Source organism: Perna viridis, chromosome 10 (assembly GCF_037379345.1).
Source record: "Perna viridis isolate PV_CMFRI_1.1 ecotype Kerala chromosome 10, ASM3737934v1, whole genome shotgun sequence".
NCBI classification, from domain to species: domain Eukaryota; kingdom Metazoa; phylum Mollusca; class Bivalvia; order Mytilida; family Mytilidae; genus Perna; species Perna viridis.
Window position 1 is genome coordinate 13,265,364 of NC_142454.1, and position 25,670 is coordinate 13,291,033.

Sequence of the window (25,670 nt, forward strand, 5' to 3'; positions counted from 1 at the left end):
ATGAAGATGATTTTTATCATTTGATTGTTATCTTTGACATTCATATTATGATCATATTTCAATGCACATATCTTATAAAGTATAAGGTTGGGTCAGATCATTTATCTATAATTCCATGTACCTACTGGCATTTAACATGGGTCCCTCAATTTCAGAATAAAATACGATTTCACTTATTGCAACTTGACATAAATAATAGTAACAAATATGCATTTGCCTATCAATTCAAATAAAAACGATTTTGTTCAGGGTGTTTCTTTGTTCGGTGCTGTTTACTTTTTGGGTGACAAAACGCAGTAAAGCATAAAATTATATAAACTTTTTTTAATTATTTTAAAGCACATTGAAACCTTGCTGACTCGACCCTTTTGGACTTTAAACAATATTTTCAGTTTGACAGATGTATTGTTCACCATAAATTTTACTTGATAAAAGTGACTATAAAAAGTGTCCAGTTTAGACTGTTATGAAAACAGGAATGTTTGAGCTGTGTAATCTCTGCATATTCATGTATATAGAAAGGATCTTTGGAAAACATATATTAAGTGATGGTTCACACTTGATCATGAATATATAGGCTTGCGTCATTTGTACATACAAAGTCAAAATTGTAACAAGCACAAACTGATTTTATGAATTGCTGTAGCTCTATATTCCACAAGCAAATTAATCACAGCTCAATGTATCGCCTCCTTCTCCTAGGCCAAACTTTCAAACTCTATTTTAAACGTCACCCACCAAAACGTCATAGACCATAAAAATGCGGGAAACTTTGTAACGTCATTTGGAATCGAAATTCACCACAATCAGGTCATCGAATTATCAGGCTTATGTTTAGGGAAGCTTCACTGTATATGTATTGAACAGAAGATGAACAATTTCTTAAAAATAACCTATAGCTACGGTCAATTGAAAAAAAAAAAAAATAAAAAAAATTCTCGGCGATTCACCTGACGAAATCACTCAGATAAGATATAAATAAAATATAATTATATTCGATATACAGCATTTAAATAATATAACAAAAATGGGAATATGGCCCAATGTCACCTTTGACATTTAGTGGACATCGATATTTAAATTTGTCTATATAAAGATGGGATAGTAATATCAAAAACATTCTAGTGTTTACATTTTTCGATCAATCCAGTGTCAATATGTTCACTGAACAAATGAATTTATTTTTTCTTTCGCTTCCGAAACGGTTATAATACAAAAATGATCCTAATCGATAATTACAACGGTTATATAGTTCTTAATAGCATTAAAATCATGTTTAGAGAAGACTTCAAATTAAACATTCTGGGCGCCATTGATTCTTTTTGATGAATACAAATTGAAAGAGTTGTGCTTTGATTGAAGGGTTACAGACAGCACTTTCTTTCTGTTATATTTTATGCTGCAAAAACAGGATTCGAAGTTGACATACGTTCTTTACTATATCTAAATGTTGATGTTCTTATCCGTGATAATGAATGTAAAAACATTTTTCATTACGCTTGTGACGTTACAAGAATCGATCAGGTAAAATTTATTTTGGAAGAAAAACAGCTCGACCAACTTGAAAAAGTAGATTGTGACAATAAAGATCGGGTATATTTCGCTGATTCAAGTGGATCAACGGAAACGGTAAAGCTACTCGTTGAAAGTGGTAAGTTTGACATTGGTATGATGGAAATACAAAATTATTTACTGTCATTTCAAATCTGACGAGTGTACGACTAGACGTCTAATTGAATCCAGTGCAGACATTACAATTCCCGGAAAGATGTTGTCTTAAGAAATCAGCTGTATCTGTCAGGATGCGATGTCCAAATGTCCTCAACTACTTGCTGAAACATGGCAAATGTGTGAATGAATTTTATGATGGTAAAATATCTCATCATGATTGCTACGTCAAAAGCCAAAAACAACCTGCGAGACATTGTCTATCTTTGTGAAAGCTGGTGCAGACGTGGGATTTATAGATGAAGATGACAAAACGTGTCTTAACTACGTTTTAAATGAAAGTATTTTATTTTGTGTCAAAGCTTTCAGATTTTACGATAGAAAACTTGGTGATATAATTTAAATACGTCTTTCTTCTTTGCAAACTGACTTAAAAAAACATCTGTTTGAGGTACATAAATATGCATTAAATCACATCATCGAATAAAGTACATGAATCGAATTGTAACAAGGAATCTATATTTTTCATGCTCATATGAAAACAGCATTCTCCTTTCAATGTTTAAAATCAGTTCATACGTGTATATATTTTTTGCATAATGAATGGTGAATCTTATTCTTATTCAAATTAATTTAAAAACAATTTCACAGCATGTTTTATGCTGGGATATCAATGATTACCATAGAAAAGGATTTGAAATGTTCGACCCTGCAATGGGTCTTGTCTATATGATGTCCAATCAATAAAACTAGAGAGAGAATTGTATCCTTCCCTCTTGAACATGGAGCTGACCAAAACGTGATGATTGAAAATGAAGACCCCTAAATCATTAAGGCAATTAGACTCTTTTCAAGTTTCTTTTTCATAACAAACTAAACAATACTACGTTTTTAAAACAAAACTCCTATTCTTTGTACTTTGTAGCGACTCGACAGGTGTTTCTAGAAAAGCAGGGGACGCTTACCCTACCGGTGCACCTAGTCCATGCTCCCAGTTTTTAGTGGAGTCTGAGTTGCTCATTTAATTTTGTTACTTTGTATGTATGATTTTAGTTACTTCATGTTCTTAGTAGTGTATGTCTGTTTTCCATGTCTGGTCTTTGTCCCCGAATAACGTTCTTTTGATTACCGATATAACCATGATTCCCTATTCTTTCAACAAGCTTAAAAACTAAGAATTCTAAAATCAAACATGCATTTACAGTATTATATTTTATATTGATTTAAAAGTATTGTATCAAACATTTCACGCAATAATGAAAAAAATAAACAGTCTTGAGAAATGAAATCGCTCATTGATCTATTTCTATGAATAGCTTTATTCATAGAATCACCTTTGTTTTGGTATGACGATAGCATCTGGAGCAACACCAAATTGTGACCTTTTCGAGGTGGTAAGAAATGTCAAGGGAGATCAATGAACATGGAACTGGTCAAAGTTTGTTATGTTATCAGAAAAGTGGGCGATTCCTGATACAAACAGTTTTATCAAAGAATATATCCAATCAAAGGGCTCACATTCGAATGAAAGTTTTCTGCGTAACAAATCAATTTTGATTTGAACAGAACAGAAAAATAATTCCACTTGCAAAAGTTGAAAAAGAAAACAAATGCTGCTTAAATTCGTGAGAAAATATCGCAAATTTAAAGATGATGAATCGGAAACTAACAAAACTCACCTTCATAACAAATTATTGCCTACATATTAAATAGGTGATTTTTTTTTCATTGCAGATGACCTGGGTGCACGTTTCGTCTCTGTAGAATTTTTGTTAAAATACGGACCAAGAATATATATCATCGACGTAGATAGTGGATCATGTCTTGATTCGTTCTTTCAATAAGTGTACTGGTTTATAGACCATCAGGTGATGAATTTTAGGAATTTATAGGAGAATCAGATGTAGATTGTAGGCCCGTTGAACTTCTCATCAAAGCTGGATGCGATCACGTCCAAATGCAAAAGTAAGTTTGCGTGATTTTTTTTCCGGTTTATTTCATTTTTTACAAAGCATGGTTACTCATAATAACTACACAGTAAACCTATCACATAATATTAGAAATATGAACACATAACATTTCGAAAAAACATCTTTGTTAAGATAGGTATTAGAGATAGTGAATGATCCCGTATATTTATTGTTATTGTCAATAACATAAGACAAATAAAACTAGCCTTAATCTTTATTTCTTCTTTATAGAAGTGACATTCAGAGAGAGAGAGAGAGAGAGAGAGAGAGAGAGAGAGAGAGAGTTATGTTAACTGCTATCAGGTTAAATATCTAATGGTTCGTTCAAGGTATTCAAAATTAACGTATAAGATACATCAAAACGTAAAATAAGGGCGAATAAGTTTATTTATATAAAGGATATGATAAAAGTTAAATACTGTTCATTGAATTCATGTAGAAGTGTATGTTAGCAAATACATACAAATATTTAATTTCTTATATAGCGTCAAAATCAATATGGTTTTGAAGGAAAATATTTCACATTTTACTTTGTTTTATGCTTATTAAGATGTATATCAAGATGAAACGATCAATGATTTTTAGATGATTGTGGAAAACTGTGTTTGGAATGAGCAGCTGTATACAGTGTGAAATTTGTATATTAAACGAAGACATCTAGCAGTAGTGAATTCATGGAGTCAAATTTTATTGCTGCCATTAAAAGGGTTAACGTAGCTACATTTACGGATTTATTCACTGAACACAAATCGGAGTTAATCAAGTTACCTTTTATTTAGTTTTCAAGACATTTCGCACAGGATTTGTAGAGGGGTAGAGGGCATTCAAGTTTTTATTAAAATTTGAAGCTGATTTGATTTTGGAAATTTTTTCTGGTACATTTGGAAATAAAGATATCGTTCAATTCCTTCTGAAAGAAAAACAAGTAGACCAGCTATTGAATATAGTTGATAAAGAAGATCGAGATGGATTAGATCTAGCAGGGTCGCGATGGCCTTTTGACAGAGTAATACTTGAGCTTGTATAGGAAAATTTGACATAAATAGGAAGTTACAAAATGACAAAACGAAGTTATTTTGTGCTATATCCTGTAAGAACCATGATTTGGCAAAATTTTTCAACGAACGTGTTGCTGATATATCAGTCAGTGGACACTTTCAGGAAATTTAAGAATATTAGCTGTTTCTGCTATGCTGCAATGCATTATCCACGAATTCTCAAATTAATGCTACAATATGGAGCCAATCCGAACGAAAGTATGAATGAAAACCAGCACTTATGTTAGCAATGAACATTGCCGATCATGATACCATTCATGCTTTAGTGTCATTTGGTGCAGACGTTGCGTTTAAAGATAAGAACGACGTAACATGTTTTCACCATATGTCAAACATAGGTACAGTGTGTCTGATTAATTGAGTTTATAATATGTTTGATTTAAAATTCATGATCAATATTTCATGATGAATAATTCATTGTAAATTAGAGGCGTTCCGGTTGTACTCTTTGTAGTTTTAAAATACTCTTCAAACGAGGATATGATGGTCAGAATGATGTTAAGAATCAAAACTTGTAAATCTTTTATAACACAATATAAAATGTTCAAATTACGAAATGCATGTTTATTATCAGCAACTGAACGAGATTTATTCTGCCACAGATCAATATTAAATGGTACAACAAAACAGATATATATTTTGCAGCGTTGTCAAAGTTTCACGACTGAATGTACCTTCAAATCACACCATCAAATCGGGAATATAGATTTGTTTTCAATTACAGTTAGCAATAAATTAATTTTCGAAGGTTTTAATTTTATAAAGGTCAACTTAACGGAGTTTTGAAAGCTGGTATATCGATCGCTACGATCGAGGAGAAGTGCAAGTTTTCAACATTGCACCGGGTTTTGTCTTTTCAATGTAATGAAATAATAGAAACAAAAGCAGAACTCGTCTTTTTCCTTCTAGTGCGTAGAGCCGATCCAAATATGAAGATTGATGGTGAAGACCCGGTAGTCACTGAAGTGTTGAAAGAAACAAAATACAAATTTCGTTATGAAAGAATTGAGCCAATAAGCATTGTTAGAGAGTTAATTGATCATGCATCAGGTGTTGATCAACCGGATGTGAATGGATTATTCCTTGCAGAATTAATTGTGGATGCAGCTAAAAAGAAAGCTTTAACACCTGCAAGTGTGTGATTAAAAAAAATAAATGCCACACACCGCATTCGATATATGTTCGTCTGCACATTATATTCTCATCAAATCAAACATTATGGAAATAAACGTTTATTCCGTTTATGCCACCATTATAAGTTTCCTTTCATGACAGTACGAAAGTATGTACCGTTTTTTAAGTAAGATAATAATCACCTAATTGACTTTTACAAAAATCAAAACAGATGATTACGTCAGAGAAAATATTAGTCCTACTTTAATAAAGGGAAAAACTGAAATTCATAGTACTTTGATTTTGATGATATATAAAGAATCACTTTTAACAATTTATAAAATGACATTGATATATCTTCTAGAAAATGTATTTTATGTTTTAGTTGGAGCAGCTTTATTTCGCTTTGTCTTGAACAATTCGCATACTGTAACTAAATGTGATGTCATCGACTTGATACAGAATTGAGAGCCTAAAAATGTGACTGCACAATTTTTGTGATAAACCTATTGGCAAAAGGAGCTAATCCAAATGGAAAGATAAAATCAAATGGGTTTTGTCACAGTTGGTCTGGAATAATGTGTATGCGTGCTGACAACGACGGCTTGCAAGATGATTGCATATTAGGTGAATATCTTGTGCAACATTCTTAGTAATTAATGTAGAGCACCTGGATTATATGGTTTTTTGTGTAGATTTGGTGAAAATAGCAGACCTTTGTTTAAGTACGAGTTACTAACAAAACTATTTCGCAGCGCTCTCATCTTTTCTATATAGTTAATATATCAATTATATATTAAAAACAGATCAATTTAAGAAAAAACTATTAATTTCAAATTTAAATAGAAAAATTTGCATATTCCTAGACAATTTTCGAATAAATACTTTTTTGTTGTAGCTTATTCAGAATAACGCAACTATTGTTTGGAATTACTGTTAAGTTATGGAGCAAGAATAGATAGTGTCGATAGTTCCAATGGAACATGCCTATATTTCATAGGCCAAATTCTTTTTTTTAGATATCAGTCCTTGTGTGAAAAATACCTAGTTTCTTCCAAAACAATTAGTAGTAATTGCTTTTTGAAAATTATTCTTTGTAAAAATATGACCACTGATTTACTAATTATGACGCTATAGCATGCAAATGATATTTCGTAACACCGGTATGTTTACGCCGCAATGGAAGAGGTAGGTTTGGTGCGCTGAAAAACCTATGGTTAAACCACCATTTCGTTGAAGTGCCTGTACCAAGTCAGGACCATTGCGTTACCATTGAGCTACTCTGGTGATGTAATATTTATTTTGTCAGATTTATTATTGCCTGTACTTGATTATAGATCGGATTATTGTTCGATAAAATTTTGTTGTTACCCTTATTCATTCTGGCTTTAATGTCCATAAAACAGGATGATAATATACATGATAAACGTATTTGAGTCATAATGTTAATCGGCGTTATAGAAATAACCAGAACTATTATCATATTCATCCGAAACATCATCTCCGTCAACCGTAAAAAGAACAAAAGAAGAAAAGAGTTAAATTCATATCAAGGCTAGGTAATTCAAACGTGTGCCTGAGAACTGTCAGCTGTTAGATTATGTCAATATGAATCTCAAATAATATACATTCTATATATGTGAGATAAAACTTCAACAACATGACTTAAAGTACATTTAAAAAAAATATATTTGATTAAATTGCTTTTCCTTTTTGTGCTAAACGTTTGCGGGATCAAATCAAACACAATAAAACAACTGTCTATTTCTACGTGCGAAATTAACCGCAAAGTGACGTTGTTAGAACGATAGGTATAATGTCCAGGGAAAGAGAAATAAAGACGCTTTCTCCGCAAATACATGTACTACAAAACGTATCAATGATAAAACGCTGACATTCATTTTCTTACAAGCATTAATGCCTTCAAAATTAATAACCCTAAATTTATGGGGTTTTTTTTGTTTTCTTGCCGTTGTTTTTCTTGGAAAAAAGTGTAGAAGAGTAATCAAGGGAACTTAAAATATATCTCGGAAATCAAACAAATACGATCCAGGGACAATTACCAGGCATAAAAAAATAGACAAACACAACAAAGAACATAAAGTACAAAGTAACTAAAAGTAAATGAGAAACTCGGACTCCGTCAAAAAGTGGGAGCAAGGTCTGGCATAACGTCTGAGTTGTGATATGAAAACTCCATACGCAGGTGTTGAATGTAGGGATTTTGCCACAGATGAAAGGAAAGTTGAAAATTTAATTCTGAATGAAACATCATCACGTTTGTCGTAAAGTTTGGTCAATAAGGAAGGGGCGTCAGCAGTTCAGATGTGATTGATTGATCTTTTATAGTAGACGCACTGAGAGACATCAGCAATACCACAACATAGAGGTGAATTATCAACAAAGTCAAATGTCATTTGAGTAGAAATAGCTTTCTACCTCATAGCCACAGCTTAATGTTGAGAAGAATAAATAGGTTTATAAAATTTCCATGACATTGGTACAGTCATCTTCTAAATAGCCGATTCATGTCAAAGGGCTAGAATATTTGGCTTTTTTATGGAACCATTTATTTAATATATTCAAGTAGTCAAATTCGTAAATGCACTGTCCTATTTGTTTTCGTTTTATTAAAATAAGATGATGAAATTCCCAATTCATGTAACACAAACTATTAAATGGTCCATCAATTTCTGTCGATAACCCGTTCACTGCTTATGGTGTGCATGTACTTTGAGATAAAAAGACTTTAAATGTGTTTTTTTTCTATTTTCTTTCTGAATATAATAATAATCTTGCCATTTAATTTTTGTTCGTATGTGATCACTGTTTTGCTTTTAACTCAGATTTATTTAGCGGAGTTATCATAATTATAGGGATGCGGAACCAAGAAAATGCAAAACTTCCGGTACCTTTAAAATTTCGATTGTGGTTTAAAAAAAGATCGTCAACCTCTATTCCCATGGAGATTTTTCGATCTCCGAATAAAAGTACTACAACAAAAAATGTTTTTTGAGTCCAAGTTTTAATTAGATATAACTGAAAAACTTGAAAAGGTTATTATTGTCAGCTATGGGAAAATAAATACTACCGTTTTCCCTATAAAGTGCGTGCGTGTATTGAGAAGACATGGTTAAGACAAGTATTTTTATATGTTCATTTTCTAGTGCATTTGCAAAGTACCATTCCAATAAAAAAAAATATATTAAAAATCACTTACCTGCCAATATTAAAAAACAATGAATAACGAATAAAGATCTTACCCTGGCATTTGTAACTGTACAGTTCCTGCCTTGATAATATCTTCTATTGCCTGACAGTTTACAAGAATATCCCCACAGATTTGTCGATAAACTTGATACCTTATTTTTAAAGTAAGTTGTTCAACTATGAAATATAGGCATGTTCCATTGGAACTATCGACAATATCTATCCTTGCTCCATAACTTAACAGTAATTCCAATCAATAGTTGCGTTATTCTGAATAAGCTACAACAAAAAAGTATTTATTCGAAAATTGTCTAGGAATATACAAATTTTTCTATTTAAATTTGAAATTAATATTTTTTTCTTAAATTGATCTGTCTTAAATATATAATTGACATGTTAAATTAATAGAAAAGATGAAAGTGCTGCGAAATAGTTTTGTAAGTAACACTTACTTAAACAAAGGTCTGCTATTATCACCAAATCTACACAAAAAATCATATAATCCAGGTGCACTACATTAATTATTAAAAATGTTGCACAAAATGTTCACCTAATTTGCAAACATCCTTTGTACAATACACAACTAAAATTTAGTTAAACCAAATTTGGACTGATAAGATCTACAAATGTATCTGTGGTCATATTTTAGTGAAAATCTCTTAACCCATGTTGGAGTTATTGCCCTTTTTGGAGATTTTTTTTGCTGGTCTTGATGTCGTTATTTTTTAAAATCTTCTCCTCATAAACTACTGTAGAAAATTCAATTAAAGTTGGTATGCCAAGTGATTGCAATAGCTCAAATAGCTTACGGTCAGGTAGACTAAAATAAAATCATTCTTTTAACTGGAAGATGTAAATACAAAATACCAATAATATATATATTGTAAAAAAAACAACGTTTATCTAAGACGCTAAGGCATATGATATTTTTGGCCAGAAAGAGTCGTATCATAATTATGTGTCGTGGATTTCATCTGGAGTAAGTTACCTAGCTGTCAACGGTGGTCTTGCTGAAATAACCTCATGTGATACCCATTTTACGTCGTCTAATCCTACAAAAGCCTGCAATGCAGTAAGTAGCTGCAGTCTTTCTATTAACGGACGAATGGATTGACCTCCCGAGGCAATAATCATTTGCTTTCGGATCATACTTCTAGAACTGATCTTAAAGGAGATGGGTTCGACGTTACTCTTTTCAATATTTGCTTGAATTTCTCAACTGATTCCTTGTGGGAAAAGACGTTTGTATCGGTAGAGGAAGAAAAATCTGTTGCAAGTAGTTGAATGAGATCGTCATAAAAATGTATTAACCATCCACTGTGTATAATATTTTCTGCCGTTTTGAAAAGTCCATATGTTATCAAAGTTTTGAGTGCCATATTTCTACAAAAGTAAATATGTAACTTCTTTGAATTAAGTTGTAGTTCTAATTCTCTTGAGCAAATTTAGTATAGTTATCTTGATTATTTACCGTTTCATTTCATTGTGAATTACACATTTACATTTCAGTTATGTCAACAGCTAGTAAACATTTCAATTAATTGTAGCAAATACTAAAATGAACCGAACTGCAAACAGTCTGCGAAATGTGAACGATTATGATTTTTAAAATCCAAGTGTTATAGATATGGACGAATACCTCCACTCAATAGTGGTGCGATTAATCTCACAACGCAGAGACAATCGAACGGATAAAGTAAACTAACAACCAGCAAAATAAAAGTGTCAACAATGGGATGAATGACCTACACCTGAAGACATGAAACAGAGACGATCTACATACAATGTAGAAAATCGAATTAAAAGATTAAAATATTACATATAAAAATAAAAATAAGGGAAACAAGACGTCACGCAAAAAAAAACTCGTATGAACTCCCACAAATAAAGCACAGTCTAAACTATTAACAATTAAAATGAAAAATGACCCAACCACCACTAAACAACACTAGTTTTATTTAAGTTGTTAAAATCAAGACTTTTTTTCTAAGGTATTAGATTATCCTGGTACTTGAAGCTGCTCCCCTCCTGCTTTGACTATAAGTTCAAACACCGAGCAATCAATTAAGTTGGATCTCTCCAGGACCTCTCAGGCCATTAGCCTGCTGTTGAATAATTAAGCAAAGGTGATCTGGCAGTACACCAAGGCATGTCTTGCTATGAGAGTCAATAATATTCATTCTTGCTCCATAGTTCATTAATAATTCCAGGAAGTATTTACTTACATTTTGATCATCTGCAAAAAATGTAAACCTCCTGTAAACATACTAAATGATAAAACCCGATCATTCTTAAGGTTTAAAAAATCCATTAAAACATACGAATAGCGAATTTATGGTTTACTGTTCTATACATACATTTATTCCATTTTGTAGGTTCTATTTGATAGTAATACAATGTTTGATTGGTGAATTTCCCAAAGGTTGGAAAAAGTGGCATTTTGATAAAAAAAAAATCATTTGATCGCCATATATATTTTCCATATACTTTATAGGGTAAATTTCAGAATTATAATGTGAATCTTTTCCCATGAATACATACTTATCAAAGGCACAACATGCGAATGGCCTTTATTCACACACCAACATTTTTAATGAACTAACCCATTTATGACGTTCTTTCCATTAGGACTCGCTCCTTCCTCCAATAAAGTTACTGCTAACTTTGTCCATTCACATGTTCCAGGATCACCTTTTACATTAGTAATAACCTTGATTAAAACACAATCAGTGGGTGCCCCGGATTCAATCAGGAAAAAGCTAAATGAAGGTGATTCTACAAGATATAACCATCTTATTTATCAGACATTATGGGTAGTTTCTACTTTTAACACGCGGAATTCTTCTTGTCATGTCTGGTCTAAAGGGTAGAAAACAATGACAAGATGAATATAAACTGACATATAAAACAACAGCTTGGTAAGTTCAAACGTATTCGAACTTTGGAGAATATACTTCATGTTGAGATAGCATTAGTACTTCAATTGAAATATCACTCCCCATGTCCCACTCTCGTTTAATTGAATAATAATGAGACGGCATTATGCCCGTAAAATGACATGATAAACTTTGAAAAGTGCCTAAAAGAAAATACAGCACTTACCAATACAAGGGAAAAAGTAGTCACATTTAAAAGGTGCTCATCATAGAAATGTTGAAGACAAAATGAATATTTGGTTTGTAGTTTGTCCCAACGTGGCTACCCTTTTCATGCTGCATTTGATTTTATCTGATGCTTTGTACGTACAGGTACGAATCAAAACTGAAACATTCATACATAACTGTGCCTATTATTACCCAACCAGTGCACCTGGTCTTTCATTGCTTCCTTTCTGAATCCAAGTATACTTCCATGACGTTACTTCCGTCAAAATCAAGTCGATTTACATCAGCGCCAAATTTAAGTAACTGTTTTACAATGTCATACTTGTTGCTCTGTCTAGTTCTATTGCCTTGATAATAATAAGGGAATATTTTTCTTTTGCATGTGTCATGTTTGGATTGGCTCCCTGATTGAGTAAGTAACATACAATATCCTTTCTGGTTTGCTTGATACGGACACATATAGATAATGTCCAATGTAGTGTCGAGAAATTGAATTTAGACTCTATAGTTGAAACAGGTATCAATGATACAGAAAAGCTTGCACTAAAAAATTGAAATTTCAATATTTAAAACAAATGTTTATTTTCTTTTAGTTATAGTTTTGTCTTTTGTTAATTTTCATATGAGTATTACAAAAAATACGAAATGAATTGAATTCGAATTGAAGGAAAACTGAACAACGTTATATTATAATTTTAAAAATAGTAGAAAAAAAAGTGTAAGTTTTGAAATTAATGTCCATTTGACAAAACAATAAAACTGTGACGTTTTTTTCATTAAATTCCTGAAGCACAAAACCACTTTCGGCAGCGAGAAAGAGGACAAAAAGGTTCTTAATCAACAGAAATCGATGCTCTCCTAAAATCTTTCCTCGTCTAATCTTTCAATGGCATCTGTAAAACTACCTCTAATTGCGGTAGTTAGTTTAGGCTTCAAAGCCTATTTAGTGACGAAATTGATGTCATGAGGATTAAAACGCCCTTGAAAAATCGTTTTAGTTCCCCTTTTCATACATTCGTACAAGTAGAACTAAACTGTATTACAGGGTACACGAAAATCTTTATTAGATAAATGACAGTAAGGTGGCCAATTGGATGCTCTTGGTATTCTACCTTTTTTAACCAAACACAAAGAACATGTTCAAATGTTTAAATACACGCAAACATATTATATTCAATTTGATGTTTAGTGTCAGATATGAATATCATATGTATCACATCTTAAAGCTCTGTTGGCATTCTTTCAAAGTCGTCAATTGCTCAATTAATAAATATGTTCTTAATGTTCTTATGTACAAAATAATTTTTGGAAAATAAGATTCCAATACATTCATTTATGGCACCATCCGTCTCACCGGCCGTTAACATGAGGAAAGGCTAAAAAACAGTTTCTTTTTCAGTATCTAGCACAGTCATATTTCTGCTACGTATGTAGTATAGCCACTAAATTACCACGGTAATTCGATTGACTCAATACCTTCTCCTTAACTCGAGTTACACGTGGCAAAACAGTAAGCGTGCTGAACTTTGAACCATCAATGGAAGGGTAATCAAGGGAACCAAGGTTATAGCGGTAATCAAAAGAATGTAATCCAGGGACAAAGACCAGACATGGAAAACAGACATACACAACAAAAAACACAAAGCAACTAAAATCATACATACAAAGCAAAAAAAGCAAATGAGCAACTCGGACTCAACTAAAAACTGGGAGCATGGACCAGGTGCACCGGTAGAGTAAGCGTCCTCTGCTTTTCTAGAAACACCCATCGAGTTGCTCATGAAGAGTCAAGTCCGGGGTAGACGAAAGAGGAAAGGAAAACTATGACCCGTTGAACAAATCAATTTTCATGGCGTGGATGGATACACCGTAACGATCCATGAGTTCATGATGACGACCATAGAACTTTTGTAGTGATGACTTCAATCTTTTAGCAACATAACCCTGCTCCAGAAAGCTATTTGTTAGAATTCTAGCGCGATACAAAAAGTCTGCGTAGTCTCGGCCAGCTCTGGCATGAAGTGTGAGTTGTGATATGAACACTCCATACGCAGATGCTGAAGGGATATTGCCAAAGATGAAAGTAAACTTGACAATTTTGAATGAAAAGTCATCACGTTTGTCGTAAAGTTTGGTCAATAGTTTTCCTTTACAATCGATTTCTAAGTGTAGGTCAAGATATGAGGCTGACTTCACAGTGTCGGTAGTATCCTTTATCTTTGGGGTAGATGCGATGTATCAAATCCCCAAAATTAGGATTGTTTAAAGATAATACGTTATCTATATAGCGGAAACTGAGATTAAAGGATCTAGCTAAACGATATTCTTTCTTGCGGATCAGATCAGCTATAAAGTCAGCCTCGTAAGAGTCAAGAAATAGGTCAGCAAGTAGAGGAGCACAATTGTTCCCATTGGAATGCCGACAGTTTGTTGAAAAACGCGTCCACCACACTCGACAAATATGTTGTTGATTAAAAATTCCAACATTTTGAAAATATCTTCTTCTATATATTTGGAACATGATTTGGAATTATTTTTAACAAAGTATGAGAAATCTCTACCTATATATATATATATATATATATATATTTGTATCTAGGTGTACCATCTTTTTTGAAAAAAAACAACGATGTATAATGTTCTTAAGTCGGGGTTTAACTGAGTATGGGGAATAAAAGTCTACAGTGTTGAAAAAGCATAGGTTTTAATGCTATTATATTCTGATAATAGTCTTGAACTGATTGTTTCCAAAAGACCTTTCGAATGTTTCAGGATCCACATTGAATTAATACCACTACGAGAGTAACAAGTGTTGTGGTAGGACTGCAAACCCTCTTTGACAGCTGTGAGTATAGAAGTTAAAAGTTTTGAAAGAGGTTTTTTTGTGGTACATTTTGCAGATTCAGCTATGTAACGTTGTTCGTACGGATTCTTGTGCAGTTTAGGAATCCAGTACACAAACGGTAAATCATAGTCATCGTCCTTGGTAGATAGACCAAAAGAGGATAGCACAGAATTATGGTTTTCCACAATTTCTTCTTTGGACAGTGTGGTAGCAGAATAGGCCTTAGCACTGCTATTATTTTCTACATCTACCTCTAATGGACTAATGATTTGTCAGGAAGAACAACTCTATTATAATGGCTATATATTAAAAACATTATATCTCAAGTCTGATGTAACTGCGATTAAATTCAGAAATAGAATATATCATGCCAAAAAGCACGTTTGATTTTTGGGGAATGAATAAGTCAAAAACCCTTCATTGCAACCAAAAGCATACTAGAATGCTAGATGACATTTGAGATTACATTTGTACCTTATGAACAAAATATTAATTTGTCATCTTCTCAAACACATGGTAATCTTCTTCCAAACAAATAAAGTTTTTCTTTGACGTAGTAGCAACAAAGAAGATTTACATAAACCGTCGTGAGAATATAAGGGTAACTACAAAATAACCGAACACTGATCCGATCCGTAATCAAGTCAAGTCCAACAAATTCTGGCAAATTATATATTACACCACCGGAGCAGCTGGTACCGCAATGATCCTGACTTGGTACTAGCATACCAAACGAAATGTTGGGTTAAAATTAGGTTTAACAATGTGCTAAAACTCCCTCTTTGATTGCAGCGTGAATATACCAGTGGTGTTTAAATATCATTTGCATGCTATTGCGTGATAATCGGTAAATCAGCGGTCACATCAGCACAACGAACAATTAAAAAAAAACCCAATCATTACTCATTATTTTAGAAGAAACTGAAAAAAACAGCAACATAGGTCTCTGCACATGTACAAATCTAATAATATCAAATAAACAAACCAAGTAATTCAACTTAAAGTTCTTTTAAAGTCAAACCAACATACACTTAAAAACTGATTTTGACTGCATTTTAAATCAAGTCTTACCAAATCACACATCAAAATTTTGCTTGTAAGATTATTTCTCAAATACAACAAAGAAAATCAAAAGAGTCTTATTTCCAATATTCATCAGAATAGGTACCATGGATAATATGTTATTCTGCTTTACATAACTTTTCTTGTATTCCATTTCTTATAGATATAGATGAACCTTCACTCCAATATTGAGTGACTGGGTTTTTAAGTTGACATGACAGAAATCTGAACAGCTAGTGTGCTGGCAAAATACGTGGTGCACTGAGTTTTTAGTATCAAGTCATAAAAGTAGAGTTACTTTGCATTTATCATACTTTTTTCTTGCAGTTTTTTAGATCGGACACCGTATTGCACATCTTATAGTAACTACAAGTCTTACTTTGTTCGATATGGAAACATGGTGCTTGCCTTTATAAAGTGGGTTTTCTGTAACAAGCTTTTCGAGATTGGAGCGAAAGCATTTACAAATATGGTTTGCGCATTCTTCCTTTGTTACATATCGTCCCAGCCAGGATCTTCAGCTCAAATGTTTGGAAATACATAAGTTTCACAACCTCTGACGATCTTCATGTTTTCTCTCAGCATGTAGAAATCCTTCTTAAATAATATCACCATTTCAATGAGGATAGATCGGCCCAATATTTTAGAGTAAATAAAAAATCGTCCACATGAATTTCAAAATGGCGACCTCCATGACAGTAATTGAAAATGACTTTGTTTAAACAAAACCAAACAGATGACACTTTCCCTACCAGTTCACTTGGTTAAAGTCCCCAGTTTTTAGTTTATTCTGAGTTGTTCCTTTATTTGTGTTCCTCTGTGCGTATAATTTTGGTCTTTTTATGTTCTTCGTTATTTGTCTGCTTTTCCTGTCTGGTAGTTGTCTCTGGATTGCGGTCTTTCGATTTCCACTAGAATCTTAGTTCCCTTGATAACTCTTTCTTTAAAGATTTTTAATTGCTTGTTTGCACTTCAGGAAAACATGAAGATGTTTTATAAAGAAAATGGCATTTAAACATTATTCATTAACACCCTGGATTTCTTGGAAAAAAATGTGTTTGACATAATCATAACATTGCATCTTTAATTGTAAAATTTTGTGTATGGTTAGCAGTGGCTTTTAGCGGGACATTAATCTGAACGTAAGAGAGAAACGTGTATACAAGAATGGAAGTTGTTCCCAAAAACCTGAATCGCTTACCCCGAAAAATTAGAATTCTTGTAGCCATATTATTTGGTTAATCAGAAAAAAAATTGATGATTTTGTTTATTTGTTGAATATCTATCTTAACACCACCGGATAGTTTAGTCTTTAACAAATGGTTTAATTCATCAACTGGAATTTTTCCTATCTATAGTATGGCTTTTCAAGTCGAGTACAAAGGACAATAAGTCTGCAAGAGTCGTTCTTCAACACAATGGAGATTTTTCTTTGCGATAAGATTCCATCAATGACAGTTATTTCTATCGATCATACTTTTCCATACATAAGACAAAATGCAAACAATGCCATTCTTCAATGGCAATGGGTCTAATAAGTAGACATCTAAAAATCATAATCCAACGACTACTTTGGAATGACTTAAAACGGATGTTAGAAACAACAAAAACATAATGTTTGCCATTTAAGTACGACAATTTTATGGAGGTGTCGTCCTACATCTCCCGTTCATTGAAGACTTGCAGAGCCCTTCAAGCAAAGAAAGGTTACCTTTTTCTAAATCCCATTGTTTTTGTTTTTGTATAACTGTATAATATGTTGGCATGAAGACAATAGCTCACATGGACCAATGGTCCGGGTTAGCTGAAACGATAGACAAATTTTAATTCCCTTGACAATCACACCAGAAGTACAATTCAAATACATCGACATCCATGAATATAGTAAAACCGTGAAAATTGGAAACAGAGACGATCTACATTTCACATTCCCGACTTCGACTTCGGTTTTTTTTTAAAAAAAAATTTAAGCAAAGAGAAGTAACATTCTACATTTCTTTTATCCGACAGACTGGTTTACTATCAAATTAGAGCAACGGACAGCAGAAGATTTTTAATTCAAATATTCAATTTATTAGAGCCGCGATAAGTGCTTGGATACTTTTTAATAACTTATTTCACACCATTCAGGTACTTATCGATGTGAAAATAGTTAGTTCTTAAGAAAAAATGTTAACTGTTTTCCTTTTTCCCATTGAGACCGCCAATCAGGTTGTCATGGGTTTAAGGATTACGTCCGTTTGAAAACAAAAAACTTGCTAAAATGCCTTGCATTCCGTAAATCTGAAAAGGACTATTAAAACAAAATAATAAAATGGGTTTACAAGTACATAATTGAAGATAAGGAAAACAAGAAAGCACACACAAAACTTAAGGTGTGGCAATATGAACTCTGACAAAACACTTGCTTCTGAAGGTAAGCATGCCCTGTACCTCCATCATTTCAAGGGAGTAATACTGGAAAGTTTTATTTGGTTGTGGGTTGTCAATCCGGTCAGATTTAAAATCTAACTCAAGATAAGTTTTTTTTTCAACAGTGAGATAGAAACTTCACATCGTATACTCAAATTGTTATGACGACCATAAAACATCTGTAGTGATATCAACAAATGATGGACGTAACCCTCGTAGAAACTAATTTGACATTGTCTTGCTACTCATGTGTTCACGTTTTAGCCATGTTTTTGGATATTTTCGTATTTGAATCATCTATCTGTTAACACTTTAGTATTTTTTTTGCCGATAACTAGTGAGAGAGTAAGCGTAATAATCACATTCCCACGTATTGAATTACGGATGTACTGTAAAATGTAAACTCCATAGTCTGAAGATATTGATATATTACAGTAAGATTGAAAAAAAAAATGATTAAGAGTGGTTGTGTTGTCTGTGTGTATTTTTACCACCAACCATTCATGTGGTTGAGAATAAAAACATGACTCCCCCTCCCCCATAGTTCATTAGCTGGATGAAGTTAATTTGATGTTTCATGGAATGCATTGGAGAATTATCATGCATACGAATTAACAAACTATTCTTGTACATAAAATTCAGCACAGCCGTTTTCGACACTTGGATTTGTATATGAAGAGGAATATTACAGGAAAAAAGACAACTCTCAATACAGAATCGGGTATTCAAACTGCTTCTCTATTATAGGTTCTGGTATTACAGAATCTACAAATCCAAAATGTAGTTAGATAAACAGGATCATTACCATTATATCTTATATATAACTTATTTTAGGAATGTTTCTTATTTTGATAGGATATACTAAATAACCCATCACTTAACACTTTATGTTAAACCACATGTAACTTGAAATGAGGTCCGCTTTGAAACAAAAACCTATGACATGGTTTCATAGAAAACATTCAATACATTTACATTCCCTATAAATCTACCACCAGGCAGGTTCCCATTCATCAGTTTCTGTGTTGAAGAACATTTCTTTTCTGTCACTATAGTCATCATTATAATCGTCATAATCATCATAGTGTTCAAAATCATCGGAATCGTAGTTACGCCATTGGTTTACACTATAATAATAAATGTTACACAATAATAATAAATGTTACACAAATAATAATACTAAATATCTTTATATTTTTCACATCTTATGTATTGTTTATATTTAGGTAATTTAATTCGAACCGTAGCAAGTTTTCTGATTATTTATTTCTCTGTGATTAAACCAAGTTATTTTTTTAAACCTGGCTCGATACTGTGACGTCATTAGCTTCTGTGGTCCGCACTCCTTGATTTATATAAGACCAAAATAAAATAACATATTATTGTAATTCTTGATTATTCCATTTGACTACTGCCTTGAGTGTTTTAATTCAGTACTTCTGGTATTACTTTATAATATTTTGTTGACACCTTATTCAATGAAAATGACCCAAAATGTGATATTTGAACATAACCATTGAAACAAGTGTAGGCAATGAACGCTTACAATGTAGTCCTTGGCGGTGGGTTTGCTGTTATTATTTCTGTAGAAGCCCAATCGATGTTTTCTAACCCAACAAATTTTCTAGTTGCCATTGGTAACGGTAACCTTTCTATCAAAGGACAAATATACTGACCATCTGATGCAGCTAACATTTGTCGTCGAATTGTATTTCTGCATATTGTCTTTAAAGAAGGAGGATTTGTCCACACCTCAAGCAAAAAATCCTTAAAATCTCCCATCAAGTCTTCAAGTATAACTATGTCTTTATGATGAATGAAACTACCGGTTTCAATTTCTGCTATAAGGGCTTTGTCATACTGAAGAATCCATCCACACAGTATGATGTTTTTCGCAGTTTTGAAGAGTCCAAATTCAATTAGGGTGCGTAATACTTTATTTCTGAAAACAAATGTGATACACATAAGCAATAATATAAATGATTAAGTCCGGATATTTGAACAAATAGCATTTTTGACTTAACAATTAAAAACAAAAACAAAAATTATTTTTAAAGTAAATAAACAGTTATATTCATTGGATGCTACAAAAGCCAACTTGTAATATTGGTTATGGGTCCAGGAAACAAATTGGGCAAATGAGCCAATTATTGTCACATTCTGAGTTTTTTGCCCATACAGTGTCATATTAACAACAAATCAACATCATTCAGAGAACAGGCAAACATTTCAACATTAAATAGCGGCTCAGGTCATTTGGCAAAAATACAGTTCATACCAATGTACTGCATTGGTCTGAAATTCTGAATTTTGAGAGAGAAATGTTTGTATAAAGTGTAAAAGAAATCATTCTTTTGAAAATATATCTTGAATAAATGTGCCACTTAAACCTCTACTGAGTTGATGAATGATGAAAACAGTTCTTTGGAGCCGATCATACACTGAAGAGCATTAAAGCCAAAAAATAAACCTGACCTGATATGAAAAAGACACAAACATCTGATTGAGTTCATAGGGACCACATTGGCATCAACTTGTTCCTTTTAAAATATATGTTCGCTATTTTTAGGCCGTAGAGGCACAATCTTACTGCAAATGGCATATTTACCAAAATACACAGTTTGACAAGCCTGATCTTGATATTTTACTCTAAAATTCAGCCTCTGGTTGTTGTCAAGGTACATTTCATGTGTCTAGAGTATTTTGAAAGTAAGTATGGTTCATTCATTTTTTTTCAGCTAGTACAAATGAGGTTTTATATAAGTACTCCTGCACTGGATGGAAATGTTGTAATACTACAGTGTCATATGTTAAAACACATAGATCCATCTTAAATCAGATGGAAACCTGGCCAGCTGATGTTTCCTATTTTGATCATGCACTTAAAGAGAGATATAAAAGCACACACTTTATACATTGCGTATTATATACATTTGTATATTATAGTTAAAGGTAAGAGGTAAACCTCAATAAAAATAGTAACGTCTGTATCACAGAGAAAAGACGATGAAACACATTTATGATATATTATATTTCATTACACTAAACTAGAAAATTGGGGGAAAAACTAACCCATGAATCTGGATTTGCTCTCCTCCTGCTTTCAGAATAAGTTCAATTGAACTACAATCTAATTTGATCTCTTCTGCCAACTGTAACTCAAATATTTTCCCCTCGATATTCCAGCTAAGATGTTCAATCAGGATATCAAGACATGACTTCTGTTCAAGATCGACTAACGTAAGTCTTGCTCCTTTGCTCATCAGTAGCTCGAGAAAATAGTTACATGATTCGATATCTAGAGGTAAAGCATGGTAATGAATTTTATATCATTATTACGAGCATGTCTGTCATTCATAAAGATTTATCTTAATTATACTTTATGTTTATAACCAAACACTAAGGAGGCAACTAGGGCAATACGTTGGTGGAAAGATACAAGTTCGCATGAAAGAGACACTTTTACTAGAGAACATAGAAAAAACCACGAAAAATATTACATATAATTCATTTGCATTTCTAATGGAAACTTCATCACAAAAGTTTATCATTGATGATATAACGAATTATTCAAAAGGCTATGGCTCAAATGTAATTTTGAAAAGTGCTGAGTTTCGACAATAGCATTTATAATACTGTAAAATACATAACACTCCTGGGATAGCTTATACATATATCAAATATGATATTGGTCAACAATCATTTCGTTTAGTTTGAATATGCTTAAAAATTTGGACCCATGTGTCCTTATTAATTAAAGAATATACACACGTAACATGCAGATTGAATGCAAGGTGCTTTTGTTGGCACGAAAACAGGTTGTCCCAGAACAGCATTTGATTTCACCATCAAATACAGTTTTTCCATTCGGGTTTGCTCCTTTATCTAACAGCGTTTTAACAAACGCTGTCCATTCATTTTGCTCAGGATCCCCCTTGACTTTCTTGATAACCTTGAAAAGGTCACAATCAGGCTTTGCCCCAGACTCAAGAAGGAAATACCCAAAAGATGGTGATTCTACAAAAGAATAATTACTTATGTTATAAATCAAAATGTTTCGTTTCTTGTTTGGACCAAATTATAAATTGTATTACATTCCAAACTTAGTGATTGTCCATTTTGATTTATTCCTCAAATTCAACATACATTTCGAAACTAAACTGTCTAGACCTTGGTTTTTTTCTATTACATGAATTATTACTATATGACCTTTTCGTGTCTGAAACGCACATTTATAATGGTATAAACGGTCACTAAATAATCATTAAATGAAATAAAATAAAATGAATCAAAAGAGATATAAGAACAATTACATACCGTGTTCAACGTCCAGAAAAGTATCAAATAAGTTTAACCCTTTCACATCGACTTGATGTATATCAGCTCCATATTTTATCAACTGTTTTGGAATTGTGTATTCTGATATCCTTGCATCACGGTATCTTTCACTTTTCAGTGCTCTGATTAGGACAGTTTCATCATTATCTTTCATATTAGGATCTGCACCATTATCAAGAAGAAAGGACACAAATTTTTCCTTGGTCTGGCGAATTGGGATAAATTTAAACAACAGTCAGCACAGAGTGGAGAATTCGAATTTCGTTTCGATAGTATTAATTGTTATTCCAGCGTCAATAACACCATAAAGCTGTTCTTAAGAAAAAAAATATTGCATATTGTTAGAACAATACGGCAAAATGTAAAAGGAAATGAACATTATTAAAGCATAAGACTCATTTATCTATTACATGTATATACAAGAGATACGTAATACAACATTTGACGCATATAAATAAAAAATAATTATAAATGTCAGTGAAGATAATGACAATTTTCAAGAGATCAATTTCCTGTTGATAAGTAGAAATAAAAGAAAAAGAAGTGGATAATATAACAAATTTCATATAGCAACAAACATAAATAAAATTGACACAAAATGAAATACAATTGGTCCAATTTTAGCAACATAGATTTCATGATAACATCCATGTACCATTTTATCAATAGTTCAATTTAGTGTCATAATGTTCAGGAACATGGATAGTTAGATATACTGCAATTTTAGGAGAATTTAATATTGTGAAAATATTATTACGATCAAAATAAAAAATAAGATAGAATAACTGTCTGTGCTAATGTACCTTCATTTGACATGTAGCTAAGAAAATTCTTTTTTGATTTATCCTTAAACTCGATGTCTGCCCCAGATCGAAGCAGAAAGCATATGGTGTCTCTGTCAGCTTTATCCATTGCTAACATTAGAACTGATTTCCAATCATAAGTATCATTTACATTTCCTCCATTCTGCACCATTACCTTGAGAACACATGGACAAAGCATTGCTGCATGACAGATGCAACTTATTTGTTTTAAAAATGACTTTCTTCTTTTGAATTTGATGTCAGCTCCCAATTCAATCAGATATTTCGCTGACTTTTCATCCTTTCTTGATAGAGCATCAAATAACCTTGAATTTCCGTTAAGTGCAACATCATCAATGCTGAATTTTCCACTTTTAAGAAGAATTCTTACTATATCTTTTTGGTCACATGCAACAGCAATATCTAAAGCGTCTTGATATTCTCTGTCAGCCTGCTTAATAAGTTTACCAAGTCGTTCGTCGTCTAGTACAAATTTGATTAGGTCGGTATTTCCATATTTACAAGCGTTATGAAATATGTTCCTTTGTTTGTAGTCGGTACACAAAACATCGATCCCAGACTCTAATAAAACACGTATACCAGCGACAAATCCTATTCGTGCTGCATAAAATACGACGGACTTGGCATTTATTTCAGATTTGTGATTACAGAACAAATTCCTGAATTTCTCCTCGTCAAACTTTTTGATAGCTTCTTCCAAGTCTTGTAGTATGAGACAGTTTTTCCGTGACATGATCTCAGATTTACCATATGGTAGGAGTGTATACTTTTCGTACCAAACTAAATATTTCAGAAACGAAAGTAAAATCAAAATCTACTTCGTAGAAATACCGATTCTGAATTCCATTATTCAATTACATAAGTAGACGCACCAGGTAATATTTGCAATTAAAATCAATAATAACACCGCACATTTTGACACTAGTCAGTTCAAGTAATAACTTTTATTTGAATGTCAAGTTATTTAGGTATTTAAATATCAACGAAAAGATTTAAAAAAAACAGATTCTTAATATTCATTTTTGCTCTTGATGAATGCTTTACGTATATAGCCCTTGGCCATTCCGGTAATATTTAACATATTAAGTCTGAGAGCACTCATTATTTATATTTCAAGAACTTAATTTTACAAACAATAATACGCTATATTATTGCAATGTTTCACATTATCAAAAACACCCCAAACTATGTCATATATCAGCGAAATATGTTGTTGTTGAGAACGTGTTTTTAATGTGGAGAGCTATAACATGTGTTCAACTATGTACTGTGGTACAAATGGTAGAAAAGGCTATAGTCGCTCATACTATCTGATATTTTCATTGATTTAATTGATAATTGTTTTTGAAATAATATTTGCTTAGTGAAAAAATAAATATTAACGTTTTTATATAGTTGACTTTTTTCAATAAAATATGTTTTAATATATAAAGGTACCTTCTTTACACATCCTTCGAATTGGCACTTTAAACGTATAAATAGTTGAAAAATGGGGAAAGAAATTCATTTATCATCCTATTTAAATAGCGTTGTTTTATTCACGCATCACCCAGATTTTATTAATTCAAACATAAATTCGTGATTTTTTTCTATTTTGATAATTAATTATTTCAAACTTACAAGCATATATCTTAATCTTGCATAATGACTTATCATCCGAGGAGGCGATTTTTACAACTGTGTTAATTCCGTGTATATACAGTGATCAAGCATAGTTACCTTCGCTTTGAAAAAAATATATAACCGATTACAGTTGTTAAACGGGATTAACTGCTTTATTTGATACATTTTTAGATTTTTATTTGTTTTGTGAGTGATTGGTCCGATCTTACAAATCGATAAATTGTGCAAAAATGGTGATTAATTCTATAATAAAAGACTGAACTCACTGTTAATTTTCTGTTGTATCAGTTATACACAAAAACCTTAATCACCAGTGCTTGGCTGTATATCATCTGAATTGAACTTATTTTACTATTGAATGGTGTCTTTGAAAATATTATGATGATATAAGTCGAAAGACAACCCGCTTTTTCCTGTGCAAAAAAAACCTGTCTTCGCCAAGG

The 25,670-nt window shown here is 32.4% G+C and overlaps 1 protein-coding gene and 1 long non-coding RNA gene across 5 annotated transcripts; both read right to left on the minus strand.

Moving 5' to 3' along the window:
• Positions 1-369: 369 nt before the first annotated feature.
• Positions 370-10,396, minus strand: LOC148604593 (uncharacterized). Its single transcript, XR_015916139.1, has 3 exons — positions 10,008-10,396; positions 9,073-9,298; positions 370-1,832 (listed from the first exon to the last, which is right to left on the minus strand). It is a non-coding gene; the product is annotated as an uncharacterized LOC148604593 (long non-coding RNA).
• A 3,022-nt stretch (positions 10,397-13,418) lies between these two features.
• Positions 13,419-24,529, minus strand: LOC148604594 (uncharacterized). 4 transcript variants are annotated; one of them, XM_088549371.1, is made up of 7 exons: positions 23,584-24,527; positions 22,760-23,095; positions 22,214-22,459; positions 21,515-21,740; positions 19,989-20,384; positions 19,418-19,569; positions 13,419-17,834 (listed from the first exon to the last, which is right to left on the minus strand). In XM_088549371.1, exons 2-6 carry the CDS (start codon positions 22,932-22,934, stop codon positions 19,431-19,433), a joined length of 1,182 nt encoding a protein of 393 aa, XP_088405497.1. In that variant the 5' UTR covers positions 22,935-23,095; positions 23,584-24,527; the 3' UTR covers positions 13,419-17,834; positions 19,418-19,430. The 4 variants fall into 4 exon arrangements, with proteins under 4 accessions (XP_088405497.1, XP_088405500.1, XP_088405498.1 ...); XM_088549374.1 differs by lacking the exon at positions 13,419-17,834 and having other exon boundaries at positions 19,387-19,569; positions 20,119-20,384; positions 23,584-24,529; XM_088549372.1 differs by lacking the exon at positions 13,419-17,834 and having other exon boundaries at positions 19,387-19,569; positions 22,760-23,090; positions 23,584-24,526.
• Positions 24,530-25,670: the final 1,141 nt, after the last annotated feature.

Coding starts and splice junctions, on each gene's coding strand:
- LOC148604594 (XM_088549371.1), bottom strand. CDS start 22,934: ATGAAAGATAATGATGAAACTGTCCTAATCAGAGCACTGAAAAGTGAA. Junction 22,460..22,759: donor TTTTCTGGACGTTGAACACG/GTATGTAATTGT, acceptor ATTCTTTTGTAG/AATCACCATCTTTTGGGTAT. Junction 20,385..21,514: donor GAGCAAATCCAGATTCATGG/GTTAGTTTTTCC, acceptor ATTTGTTTTCAG/AAATAAAGTATTACGCACCC.